General features: G+C 38.9%; 1 protein-coding gene across 1 annotated transcript; it reads left to right on the plus strand.

Moving 5' to 3' along the window:
• Positions 1-483: 483 nt before the first annotated feature.
• On the plus strand, positions 484-11,438 carry LOC103582826 (T-complex protein 11-like protein 2; the record flags this gene model as incomplete). The annotated part of the gene is made up of 4 exons (XM_008564311.1): positions 484-699; positions 908-1,089; positions 4,997-5,169; positions 9,904-11,438. Coding segments are annotated over 4 exons (816 nt in total), but the record flags the coding sequence as incomplete, so codon positions are not given.
• Between the last annotated feature and the right edge of the window lie 2,832 nt (positions 11,439-14,270).

Here is a 14,270-nt window from a genome sequence, read left to right on the forward strand (position 1 = left end):
GTTTAATAATAAATGCCTTTAGTCTAAATACCTTCTCTGCACAAAATTCAAAATCTTTTATGAGCTGGCTTCTCTGTACCCATCCAACGCCATTCGCTGTTCTCTGTAGGTCTTTATGGACCAGCAATACAGATTGGCTTGTAGCACCCAGAATGTGCCATATGTTCTCTTTTCCAGGTCTTTGGGTTATTCTTCTTGCCTGGAATACCACCTTTTCCCACTGTCTACCTTTTACCTTCAGGTGTCACTCATAGAGCTCTTCCTCTTAGACTCTTTTCTGCACAAATTCTGCTCTGCTCTCTCCACTCTCACTGCGCCTTCTAGCATTCACTGTGTTCTGTTAAAATTTAGTTTACAGGTATGTCTCCCAGTCTGGACTGTAAGCTCCTTGAGGGGCGTGGCTGTATTTTTTCATTCATGCCCAGTACCTAACATATCATCTGTCTTTTGGGATACACAGATGAAGGGATCCATCAGCTATAGGACAAACATGTGTCCTTTTCACTCGTAGGTGCTCTTGATCATACTACAGAATGGATAAAAGAATCTGTAAATGAAGAATTACTCTCTCTTTCTGAGACTGCTTTAACTACTGGGGCCGAAAATAGCTCCAAGCCAAACCTGAGCCCTACGCTGGTGCTAAATAACAGTTACTTGAAACTGCTACAGTGGGATTATCAGAAAAAAGTATTACCAGAGGTAAGTGATTTATTTTTTCCTTCCTCAAGTTTTGCAGAGTTTTAGTTCTTAAGTTCTAACTTTGAATCAGCTGATCTGTGTTTCATGTGGTTTAATGAATTTACTGAAATCAGATAAAAATGGGAGTTTGGATATGACATTGCTTGTTTTACAGTTTCATGTTATTGAGCTTCCCTTTCTATTTTTGCATTTTAAATAAATATGCTAGACACTCGTGACAGATGGAGCACGTCTTCAGGAACTGACAGAAAAGCTGAATCAATTGAAAATTATTGCCTGCCTGTCCCTAATTACCAACAACATGATGGGTGCTATTACAGAAGGCCTGCCTGAGCTTGCAAACAGGTTAAAAAGGATTTCAGCTGTACTACTTGAAGGCATGAACAAAGAGTAAGTTTGAAATGTTTGTATCTGCTCCCCATTGTATTAAGGCTCTGCGTGTGTTTCAGAAAACGAGAATAACCTTGGACATCTGGATGTGATATTCAGGACTGTACTTTAGAAAATCTTATCTTACGCCTTCTTTTTCTAGAATTTCTTTTAATATCTCTGAAGGCTTAGATGTCCTTTCATAGGAAGGGAGAGGTGTTTTCCATGACAAGTGCCAGGGTGAGTGTAGTATTTCCACTTACAATGGGTGTGTGCAAGACCTTTTCTTTGACAGTACTGTGGAAAAAACAAAACAGAAACCCACCAAGCTGTGTTTAGAATTGCTCTATCATAGAGGGCTTTCCAGGTTCAGTTGTTCTGACCCTATCATTTTTCTGCAGTGACATGTTTACTGACTTCACTGATCCACTCTGCTATGAAGTCTTTAGAAGTTGTGACAGTTTTGTCCTTCAGAGAGTGAAGGTTTTGTTTTCACTAAATTCATCTCATATCATACCTTTACCAAATGCTAGAATCCCATATAGATTTTGCATTTAGATCTTCTCGTTGGAAATCTTGTCCAAGTCACACTCTGAATAAGACTTCAGCAGCACACATTAGTCCTCCAGAAGGAAGGGATATCATAGTTGAGGAAATAATTCCTGTCCTCTGTGGCTTTAGGGACATTCCTGGCTATGCTGTGGTTAGTCATATGGACCAAACAATAATGTCAGAAGATCATATATTAATTTTGCCCACCAGTTTAGCCTAGCCTACTTTTTGCAATTAGACTTCAACTCTACTTTTGTTGGGGCACCCCTCTTCTCAAAAATCACCCTAGTCCCAAGCCTGAGGGCCTCTTCACCTTCAGAGCTTTCCTTGATCTAACCCAGGGGTTGGCAAACTTTTTGTGTAAAGAGACAGTAAATATTTTAGGCTTTACCAACCACATATAGTCTTTTTTTTTTTTTTTTGTATATTCTTCCTTGTATTTTTTTTTAAACCTTTAAAAATGTAAAAAGCAATCTGAGCTTTGGGCCATATAAAAACAGGCCACAAGCCCATGGGCATTTGCCAACCCTTGATAGATCCCCCTTTACCTTCCTGGTAATGTTTCCTATTAACTCTTCAAAAATGTGACCTCCGTTTAAATCAAGATGTTGTTCTCCTTTCTTACTGCCTATGCAGTTACTCTGCTGACTCTGCTCCATACCTGCTCTTCTGTCATTGTTCTGCCTTTCCAGATTCTCATACATATTCCTCAAGATATAGCCCAAATCTTTCATGGAACTAATTCTCATTTATTTTTCTTTTTATTAATCCTTGTACAACTTACTTTGTCCCATACGTGTTAACTTTCTTAATTGAGAACATGTTCCAGGTTTTTCCTTAGTAGCTTGCTATAAAATACAAGAATAAAAAGACTGATTAACATTTTCCCTTAAAGAAATCCTGTACAAGTCAGAAAATTCCTAGTCTTGGTCAATGGCCACATGTTTCCATGGGTATTATATGAGCCAGCTCCTCCTACTGGTTCCCTTTTCAGGTGTTTTCAGGGGTATGTCCTCTTTATTTCCATCATTGAAGAGAGATACAACTATCCTCCTGTCCTCCCACCCATCAGTCAGTGTGCACATAAATTACTTGATAAAATTCTAGACTATTAAGAGCCAAAAGAAGCCCAAGTGGTTATATAATCCAAACTTCTCATTTTGAGCTGAAGCTTAGAGAGAAAATAGAACTTGCCATGGGCTGCAGAGCTAGAAAAAGGCAGACCAAGGCCTGAGCCCTGGCCTGACTGAAGACACTGCCCTTTCTGCTGATTCTGCTGCTAACCTGCCAGGCTTGTCTATTTCATATTCCAAGACCCAAGACCTATAATGAAAAGAAAAAACCTTTTCTGATTTTGCAGTTGGTTTTATCTTAGCATTTCCCTATACTGGGTAACCTTTACTTTTTAGAAACTTTTATTTATTAAGCCTTTAGTGAACATACAGTACTACTTAAGTATTAATATAAAGCATATGAGAATACTTCAAAAAGTTCATGGAAAATAGAATTGAAATATAATACAAATATTTCCGTGAACTTTTGAAGTACCCTCATATGAACTTTATGGAGTATTCTCATATAAAAAGTGGTTACTATGACAGACTTTCAGGTCAGACAGACCAGAATTTAAATTCTAGCTCTGCTATTGACTTGTTATGTACACTTGAACAAGTTTCTGAATCACTCTGAGCCTCACTTCCTCCCTTGTAACAAGGGAATAATAATTGTACCTACCTTGGAGTTGTGAGAACTTAACATGATTCGTGTGCAGCATTTCATACAGGTGTCTGGCATATAGTATGTGCTTGATGAATGTTAGCTGTTAATAACTAAGTTATTAAATCATCCTCTTTATAGTTTTATCTGGGTGTTTATCTGCCATTTTATTGGTTTGTTTAATTTTTTCCCCCTATGTTAGGAAATGAATACAGTCAATTCTCATTATCCCCATAATGGATGGGGTAATAGCATTCATAATAGAAAAAAGCAGGTGATCCCAAATAGTAGACTCAGATGCCATTCATATTTGGTTTGATAATGCATCTTGAAAACTAGCAAAAGTTTTGCCCTCTTTATTGTCAATAGGAAGCCATGACTTATGCTACAATTTAATTTTTCCTATTGCCTGAGAACTCACTGATTAAAAGCAGGAGAAAGCTAAGTCAGTACCTTGCAGTGGATAAAAAGTCAGGAGGTAAAAGTGTTGCCACAGCCTACCCTTGGGTTGTAGAATCCCAAAGACAGGTCCAGTTGGGTTTCTAACAAATTCTAGTTAAGGAAGAACATCAAGGACTTATTTCTTACTGCTGTTGATGATAATAATGATAAACCATTTTTCTCTTTTTCTTCTTTCTGTCATTAAGCATTGACTATGTATGTGCCTGACGATCTGCTAAGAGCTGCTATAGGCAATACAGCAAGTTTAGTGGTAAAGGGAGGACTTGAACCTAGGTCTGTGTGACATCACAGCTTATGTTCTAACTCACTCAGTTACATTGCCTCCTGTCATTGGGCCCTTCTCTCATTCTTTAATTCCCAACTTTGCACAGAGTTATTTTAAAGATCCTTTCTGTGTAATGAGATATAATTTTTAATCATCTTTCTTTAATAGTGAGGACCCAACAAATGCCCTTTCTAATCACCTCTTTTTTCTTACCTATTAAATAACCCACTCCTTAATTACTTTTTACAATTTTCTGGACTCTATATGTTTGGGATTATTCATCAGTTACTTAAAAGTAATAATGGGAAGGAGCTCATTATCTTTGATCATGATCAGTCAAGAGTTTTAGGTAATTTGATCTCTGAATATCTTTGTTTATTGTTTCTGATTGGTGTTGTACTGCTCAGGCACAGACAAATGAATTGATTCTACCTTATTTTCCAAGTACGTAAAAAAATGTATGAACGAATCTACTCAGACCAATAGGTTTATTTTAAGAAGTAAATTGGTGTTTTCTTTTCCTTTCTGATAGCGCTGCATGTAAGTGGAGTTGCAGACTTATTTTCAGGGACCATATTTTTCTACCTATACTTTCCTATTTAAACAATGCCTACACAATTGAATGGTTTTAATCATTTAAAAACCTGCTACATATGAAGGTTGGTAGTTGGGAGGAGTTACTATTTTCTAAGTTCATTCTAATAGAGATAATTATATTCTATATAAGAAAATTGGTAGACATCTGAAACAAGTTGCTTTTTTTTTTTTTTTTTTAAGATGACCAGTAAGGGGATCTTAACCCTTGATTTGGTGTTATCAGCACCACACTCTCCCGAGTGAGCCATGGGCCGGCCCAAGTTGGTGTGTTAAAAACAAAAAAGAATCTGATGAACTAAACATTTCCCTGATGGAATTTTGTTTTCTGTTTTGTAGGACCTTTAACTTGAAGGAAGTCCTGAATTCTGTCGGTGTTCAGACTTGTGTTGAGGTTAACAAGACCCTAATAGAGAGAGGTTTACCCACTTTAAATGCTGAGGTTCAAGCTAATCTTGTAGGTCAATTTTCAAGCATTGAAGAGGAAGACAATCCTATCTGGTCCCTGATCGGTGAGTCCTCATGGTTTTATAGATTTCTTCCTCAATTCATATTCTCTTTAACTTGCTGATTTTGATTAACGTAAAGTGTCAGTAAAATTTTAGGCTTAAATACATCACCTGCTTATGGAGGATGAATACTGAGAATATAAAGAAATGTTAATATTTTCAAAGGTCTGGGACTCACTACTGCTCTGTGTGTTATGCAGTGGGTGGGGGATGTTTCAGGGCCTGCCATCTTAACTATCTAGCCAATAGATTTAATGGAGAAAATAACACAATGCTGCTAGTAATGTTAAAATCCTAGATCAATGCAATAATTCAAACCAGCTGGCAGTATGCTCACAGGAAGATATCAGTTCTGCTGTTAGCATGCCTAAGGGAACTAAGGCCTTGTCGCGGTCAGGCTTCAAGAGACAATTAGGAAAAAAAGGCTGTGGAACTGGGAAGCATAATGGGTAGGTTCTTTCTGTACTTGTTGGCCAGGAAAGTGACTATGTTGGTGTCAAGCTGTGTTGGTGAGTTGGGAAAATAGAGAATGTATCAGTTAGGACTTTTTCTGTCACCTGTGACAGAGAATCTAAACTTTTAAACTATCTTAAACAAAAGGGCATTCATTTTCTCATATAACTGAAAAGACCAAGAGTAGTACTGACTGTGGTACAGCTTAATCAGAGCTCAGACTTTGTCACCAGCACTAGTTTTCCTGTCTCCATCTCTCAGCACTGCCTTCCTGTGGGCTGGCTGCCTTCTCAGACTCTTCTCATGATAGCAAGATGGCTTCAGCTCCAGCCTACATCTTTCCAAGTTTAAATCAAGCAAAAAAAACAAGGAGTCTGCCTCCCTGTTAACTCAGACAGTGACCCCATCACTGAGTCTCACTGGCTCCAGTTGGCCTGACTGCAGGTCATGTCCCATTCTTGGATCAGTCATACTAGCCAGAGGGGAAGGAGCTTAAGTCTGAAACATGTGTTCACTTCCTAGAGCTAGGATGGATCATTTTTACCTGTAACACCTGATGACAGTAGGAAAGAGATAGCTACCCCCAAACAAAGTCAGGGTACTGTGGCTATAAGAAGGAGGTTGGTGTGTGACAAAAAGAAGTGTCTGCTACAGAGGCTGAGGAATAAAGATTAGAAAGAAAGAGGGTGGAATTAGAATATATTAATATTCTAGGACTAATATGCAAGTTTTCAAAGTACGGCATTGACTGCCCTAAGAATACAAATACGTTTTATTATTTACTTGGAGCTCTCAAATGGTTTCTCATCCTTATCCCTGGGGACATGGAATGTTGGGGATCCAGGCCACACAGGCTACTTAAGTGGCTCAAGACCTCACACCTCCCCCCCGAAAATAGGCAGTGTTGTTGTTCACAGCATTGTGGGCTGCAGGAGAGTCTGCTGCTGAGAGGGGACAGCTGGTAACAGTAACAAACACAGCATAAACATAGCCACCTGTGACTGAGCCCTTACCTATATACCTTCATGATGATGTGCCTCTGTCCTTACCTGGGAGATTGTGTTCCTAGGAGGAAGAGGGGTAGAATGGGGACTGAGACACTGTCTAGCTGTCTCTGCCACATCCTGTTAGAACCCTACTAATGTGCAGGCCTTATGAGGACGGGGTGCACATTGTTCACTGCTATATCCCTGTACAATGCTGAGCCCTTAGATGAAATTTAATAAATGTTTATGGAATGAGTGAATGCATGGGAAACTGAGAGAGATTAAGGAACTCTTGCGTGAGGTCACATAACTGCTGGAGGCAGAGTTGGGATTGTTACCTTGCCTGTCTGACTCCAGAGCTCATATTCCTAACTGCTCTAACCAGCGTGTCAGTCAGAGTTGGAGCCCTGCTGCTTGTTGGCAGGGTGGCCAGAGTGTCAGAGTGTACTCTGTGCCCTGGCTTTAAAGATAAGGGAAGTACTTGCAATGTCAGGAGAGAGAGGGAAGCTGGGAGTCAGGAGATGCCTCTCAAACTCTGGAAAAGCAACTTTGGTTTATCCAGCTCTCCCCAGTCCAACTTTCCTGCCCTTTTGCAAATTGAAAGCATTTTTTAGCCTCATTCAAAGTATTGTTGCCTTAGCAACTTGAATGACTCACTTGAGCGTCTCTCTCCTTCCACTGTGGAAGTCAAGGACACGCCTTTGGCAGGGACTCTGTTTGTCTGCTCCTAACTGGACAGTATTTCTGTCACTTTAGTCTTGGCCTAAAAACCAACTCATCCTTCAGAGGAGACAGAACCACTTGTCGACATAATAACAATTTCAAGAAGGTTTCATTCTTTAAACCTTCTTGTGGGAAAGTGTTTGGACCATATCTGTGATGAATATAGATTGAGCCTATAAGAGCCAGGCAACCAGTCTAAAGGGAAATTAGTACACAGTTACCTGTTAATTTTCTGCCTTCAGAGGAGTTACAATAAATCCAGCACTTCGATCCCTGGGACATAAGAAGGGCTTGACCAGTGTTAGCCATGGTTTTCCTTCTGGTTCAGGGTACCCATAGGCTGCCTTCTTTTGTTCTTAGTTGACGTGCTATTTATTTACCAAAGGGATTACAATTCCTACAGTGTTCTAAACCTATTAAAAAGATCATTGGAAAAGGAGTTTTCTTTGAAACCAATTTTCTTTCAAATATATACAAAAACCAGGTAAAAATTATTTGTGGATTATCTGTTATGTAGATTATTTGTATGTCTACAGCCATCTACATTTCTAAAAAGTAACTTGCAATTGTAAAAGTGGTATATTCATAATTTCTCTTTGTGGAAAAACTACAGATAAGGCTTAAGTCATCTTTGCCCATCTTCTCAGTCCCCATTCCTCCCTAGCCCCCATTGTTTTCAGTTTGGTTTTTACCTTTATAGACCTTTTTCATCCCATTCTCACTTAAATTCAGTCAGCACTTATGATGTGCCTTCCACATGTCAGACCAAGAATATAAAGATAAAAATAAAGTAGCCCTCACCCTTAGAGAGTCCACTGTCTAAACAGAGAGACATATTCTCAAGTGATGATAATACATGGCATGATAGTCTGATAACAGATACTAGGGAAAGCCACAGAGAGGAGGTAACTTTAGGCTTGGTATTGAAGGATGCTTCTGAATCTGGGTAGAGATGAGATAGAAGGGCATTCTAGTAAGAATTCTGTCCAAGACATGGACACTTCACACTTTGAGTTCTAGGTCAGGTCTGTCTGGAATGCATGATTCTGGGGAGAAGTGTTTAGAGATAAGAGTTTCATTAATGCCATAGTTGTGCATGTTCAATGGAGTGTATTCTCCTTAGTAAACTTTATTATTTGTGAGGTTTCTGTTCCCAAAGCCAGAGAAAGCCCTTGAAGCGGCATGAGCTGTAGCAGGTCTAGTTGTCCAATACTATTGCAGTCTAACTTAAGTATGCAACTACACACTTTTGTGCAGTACTCTCAAAATCAGATACATTGAAGCAGTGAAGCAGGAAGAGCAGGGAAAATGGCAAACTGGAGTGCTAGTTGGGGTGGCCCTTCCTCAGTGCCTCCGGATTGTTGGCCCTGTGTGTGGGGTGACCATATCATTTATTGTCCAAACCAGGATACATTTGAGAGTGCTCTTTTTAATTATGCCAGGACAACAGGTGTACACTTTGACTCTCCTGAGGAACCTAGATGTGTGGTCACCCTTGCCATGTGATAATTTGGGACCCCTAGGATTGCCAGATCTCTAAATTTTTCAAGAGGAATCAAAAATATGGATTTCCGTGTGAAATCCCCTGATTGTAAATGGCTTCTGTTTAAAACAAACAGAAAAACAAACAAACAAACAAACAAACAAAACACTACATGGGCCAAACTGTCAATGCCAGTTTACAAACTCAGCATTAGTGCACATAACTCTAATTGTGGACATTAAGGATTGACTTCTGTAAAGGATTCTCCCCTACTCCTCAAGGACTCTACGTTTTTTGATAGTCCGCTATTGCTGCATAATAAGTTACTTCAAAACTCCATAGCTTAAAAAAAAAGCATATATTATTATTCACAAGTCTGTGGGCCAGCTGGGTAGTTTGTTTGGTTTTGCTAGACTCACTTATGCATCTGTGGTCAGCTGTGGCTTGAGTAGGTAGTGCTGCTGATTTTGGCTGGGCTTTCTCAGGAATTTGGGAATTGGTTGGCTACAGGCTGATCTAGAATGGCCCCAAATGGAACAACAGGGTGTCCCTCCACTTGGTCTCTCATCCTCCAGCAAATGCAGGCTTGTTCGTGTGGTTGTGGTAGGTAGAGAGAGCAGACATGACCATGTCTCTTGAGGCCTAGGCATGGAACTGGCACTTCACTGCATTCTATATAGGCCAGAGCAAGTCATAGGGCCAGCCCAGATTCAAAGGATGAGGCAACAGACTCCAGCCCTTGATGGAAGGAACTGCAAAGTCACCTTATAAAAGGCATGGGTACAGGGAAGGGTAAAGACTTGGGAACATTGCTGCAATCAACCTACTATAATTACTTGGTCTTGTTTTTTAAAATTATGTACTTTAATAATGGGACAGATAAGGGCCGGCCCGTGGCTCACTTGGGAGAGTGCGGTGCTGATAACACCAAGGCCACGGGTTTGGATCCCTATATAGGGATGGCCGGTTCGCTCACTTGGGAGAGTGTGGTGCTGACAACACCAAGTCAAGGGTTAAGATCCCCTTACTGGTCATCTTTAAAAAAAATTTTTAAATAATGAAACAGATAAAGAGTTTCTTTTTTTTCTTCAGATAAACGAATCCAGCTGTACATGAAAAGCATACTTTGTCTTCCAAGCCCTCAAAAATGCATGCCTCCCATGCCAGGAGGTCTTGCTGTCATTCAGCGGGAGCTAGAAGCTCTAGGCTCTCAATACGCGAGTATTGTGAATCTCAACAAACAAGTATATGGACCGTTTTATGCAAATATACTTCGAAAACTGCTCTTCAGCGAGGAGGCCATGGGGAAGGCAGATGCTTCACCTCCTACTAACTAAAGAGGAACTGACATTGGATAAGAGATTGGAAATCCAGCATTTGGTACCCAGGCCATTTCCATCAATGGCATTATAGATGTGGCACATTCTCAGTACTGTCTGTGGTGCAGTGTTAGCCCAAATCTGTAATCCAGTAAATATTAGCATTACAGAAGACGCACACATCATATAGACCTTTTTTGTGTATCATTTTCAAGTTTTAAAAACAGGTGTTTTTAATGACTGGAAGCCAATTTGTAATTAATTATATTACCTATGTAATACTTATAAATGTTTTCTTAAGCTTTTATATTTGGCTTATTCATTCAACCCTTAAGAAGTTGTTTTTCCCATTTGTCACTGTCAAATCTAATGATTTTTAATTTTGGTACAACTTCTTAAAGGGTTGAAAGTTGTGAGAATAACCAAGGGAATTGATGTTTTGAATAAATGATGCGAAGTAAGAATAATTGTATTTGAAATGTACAATTACAATTTATCAATGTGTTATAGAAACTTACATAGTAAGTCCTCAAATATGCCAAATCACATTTTATAGTACCAATTGTCAGTATTTATTTAGAATTTAAATTTAATAAGTACACTTTTGTGCTTCTACAAATTTTAAAGAAAACCTTTCTTGTTTGTTTAATGAAAATAGAAACAAATCCCTTCTAAAATTTTATTGTAGAGGTTGATTTCTTCTTACGAATTAATCTACTCTCTGAGAGAAACAATTTTGCACAAATATCTTAATGAATGTCCTTGCATTTCTCAGGCCATTGGTAAGGTTTATATAAGATTTTAATATTTTTATGTAAGGCAGGTCTGCTTTGAATTGGTTTACTTGTAAGAAGAAGGGAAGTTAAGTAAAATGAGATCCCATTCTCCATGAAGTTCACATCTGAAAAAGAAACAGTTGAACTTTGGATTTCTTAAGCATGTAAATTAACTAGCAAATGCCTTTTGTGCTGCTTTAAATCTTTACCCTGTTAAGACCAAGCGTACTTATGCTCTTCTAAGTATCATGATCATTTGCTGTTCTTGAGCATTAAATCAAACCTAGCAAAGCTGGACACTAGTTATTATTGGGATTTTAGGGAAATCCTCTTATCTTGGAATTACTCCTTTTGGAGTGTTGAGGGAAGCACTACAGTTTGCCATACTCGGTCTAGAAAGTGCTTTATTTGCATAAAATGCATGTTTGATTATTTTGTTTTCTAAGGACTCACTGAGCTGTAGTAATTTGGTGGAGAAAATGGGTAGGAAGTAAAGAGGAGTGTTCCTTTTTTCCCCAACCTCCTTTTTCTCACCACAACCTCCACCATTATCGTGTTCTTTCATGATTTTACAAAGTACTAGGAAATGATAGTGTGAATAAATTATCTTCAGTGCAATTATCTTTGCATTTCAGGGGATCTGAAGAAATATTGAATGTCGATTTTTTTTCACAATGCCCTATACATAAATCAACCACTCTATCCATTTAAGCAGCTGTGTGTACGTGGAATTTTATTTAAGAGCACATCATTGGTCTTACCCATTTTTTTCTTTCTATATTCACATTCTGCCCATTTTTTCCTCTTTTATTCACAGTCTGCTCATTTTTTCCTATGCTTAGAAACCATAAGGTGCTGAAGACTTTGGTTTTCATTTTCTCTTAAGCTGAAGTGGTTTTCAACTGTGCCGACTTTGGGGCATGGGTGGCAGGGAGGGTCTGACAGTAGAAAGGAAATATGCAGTCTGTTTTCTGTTGCTTTCTGAGGTGAATGATATACTTAACAGGTGGTGCACTTTTTTATTATCAGATTGGAATCCAACTGATACTCTTTTATATACTTGATTATACTGCAGTTGCCAGCAGGAAAACAATTTGCAAACATTTTTAAAAACACATTTAAAATGAAGGGCATTCTGCTTCTTTGTTTTTTAAGTGACAAAGTGAATTTCAATGTCTCAAATCTGGATTTATTAGGATTTTTTAATCATATTCCTTAGCATGTTGTTTATTTAGTTTTTACTTAACTTTTGAGGTTTTCCAAACATGGTCTTGTTTTGTATATTTGATTAAACACCATACACACATTTTATTTCTTCTACTGCTAAAACATATATTGTGTGCACTCACTAAATTTTAAAACATTAAAAATTATTTCAAGACAGCCATTGTCTCTGTTTTCTAAACCACCTTTGGGTTGCTTGGGGCTGAAATATTGGACAATCCTTATTGTAGTTGTTCTAGAATAATTCTCATGCTGACTGGCAGAGCCTTCTAGACATCATACTGTGTTCATTCACTCACTCAGTCAGCAAACACCTATTGAGCACCTATGTGCCAAGAAATATCCCCATTGTGATACATAGATGATTAGGCAGATACTGTCCTCAAGAAGTCTGTAATCTAATAAGGATAAACTTGTGAACAATTATAATGAAGTGTTGTAAGGGTTGTAAAGTGAGTACGCATAGTGCTAGAGGAAAAATTGTCAAACTCTATTTAATGGAGAAGAAAATTCTTAAGCTAAAACATGGAGGTTATGTAGGAACTTGCCAAGAGGCTAAGAAAGCAAAAAGCACAACAGGCCAATCGCACAGTAAGTACAATTGTATGGAGAAGTTGTGAGCCCAGGGACCAGCACAAGGTAGAAGAGCAAAAGTAATAAGAGTGAAACAGGAAAGGTATAAAAAGGTTCTTGAATGCCATGCTAAAAATTATTGTTGTTGCTTTGTCCTGAAAGGAATAAGGAATCATTGAATCTTTTGAAACAGGAGAAGGTTACATATTTATGTTTTGGAAAGATTTCCCTGCCAAAGAATACTTGTTGGTGGTAGAATATTCCTATGTGCTGTGTATGCATACATGCACTCTTACATGAACACATGGGACAAGCAATGGAAATGGACTCTGGCTAGGAGAAGCAGAAAAGGAGTTTATTGGATGGGCATGAAGTACCTCACAGAGTCTACTTAATCAATCTGGAAAATGGGTAGGAACCAAGGCTATGCAAGCTGCAGGAATCCAGCCAAGCAAGATTCAGTGCTGTGACATTAGAAGTTGATTTCTCAACTGTCCTTGCTGCTTTGTCTCATTTTTTAAAGATTTAAAGTCCCAATATCAATATTCAGTTGAGTGAGTCTGGGTTAAGTGCCCAGGCTTTAACTTACGGGGGATGGAATGAGGGAGTACTTGACTCTTAGACTCCTGTGGTCCCACCAAAATCATCCAATTAGGGATTTCTCCCAAATAGAAGGGGTATGCTGAGGGACAGAAAGAGAAAAAGAAATCCACTATAATGCACATTCATGAGGTCTTTAAAATTTGAACGTGAGAGATGTGTGAGGAGACCACTGACACCAGCAGTGTTTCTGAGAATGGTACGAAAGATGATGGAAGGAAGGGCATAGTTACACAAAGTCAACCTTTACTAGCATGTGTGGACAAACTGCTGAACAAATAGCTCCCCAGTCTCAGTGACCTCAGTACAAGCCCATTTCTCAAATTGTAGTTCAAAGCAGGGGGTAGGGTGGAATGTGGGGAGGCCCTACTCCATTTAACCATCCAGGGACGCACCCTCCATCCATCTTGTGACTGCTGTCCTCTAGACCTATTCACTCAGCAGATGGGAAAAAAGAAAATTACCCATTTCCGCTCGTGTTGCCATTGGCCAGAATTCAATCATGTGGCCTCATCTAACCACACGGGAGGCTGGAAAATATGCCTAGGAGAAGGAGACTGGCACGATCATTGGTAAGCATTAGCACTCTCCACCTCGGATCCCTTCGGCTTCCTCAAATAAGCCCCAGTGAAACTTCTCTTCATAAAAATAGGTTTAAAATCATGTGCCTGCTCTGATATTTTGGAGGTAGCTCCCCAGAGCACTATGATGACAGGATCTTTGATGCCAGATCCAGTATAATCAATAATGGATGATTAGCAAAATATGCTATGGGCATGGGGAGTGCCACCTTTGGTGCAACGTATTCTTACTTCTTGCATCTTTCACAAAATTAGAGTTTAGCTTATTCTACCTCTGGGGATGTTAAGTTCTGATAATTTTCATTCATTGTTCAGTAATGAGTATGAGAGTCACAAGACCTGAGTTTGAATTTACTCCTACTACTTAATAACTATATAAATTCAAG

Source organism: Galeopterus variegatus, unplaced genomic scaffold (assembly GCF_000696425.1).
Source record: "Galeopterus variegatus unplaced genomic scaffold, G_variegatus-3.0.2 Scaffold18035, whole genome shotgun sequence".
NCBI lineage: Eukaryota > Metazoa > Chordata > Mammalia > Dermoptera > Cynocephalidae > Galeopterus > Galeopterus variegatus.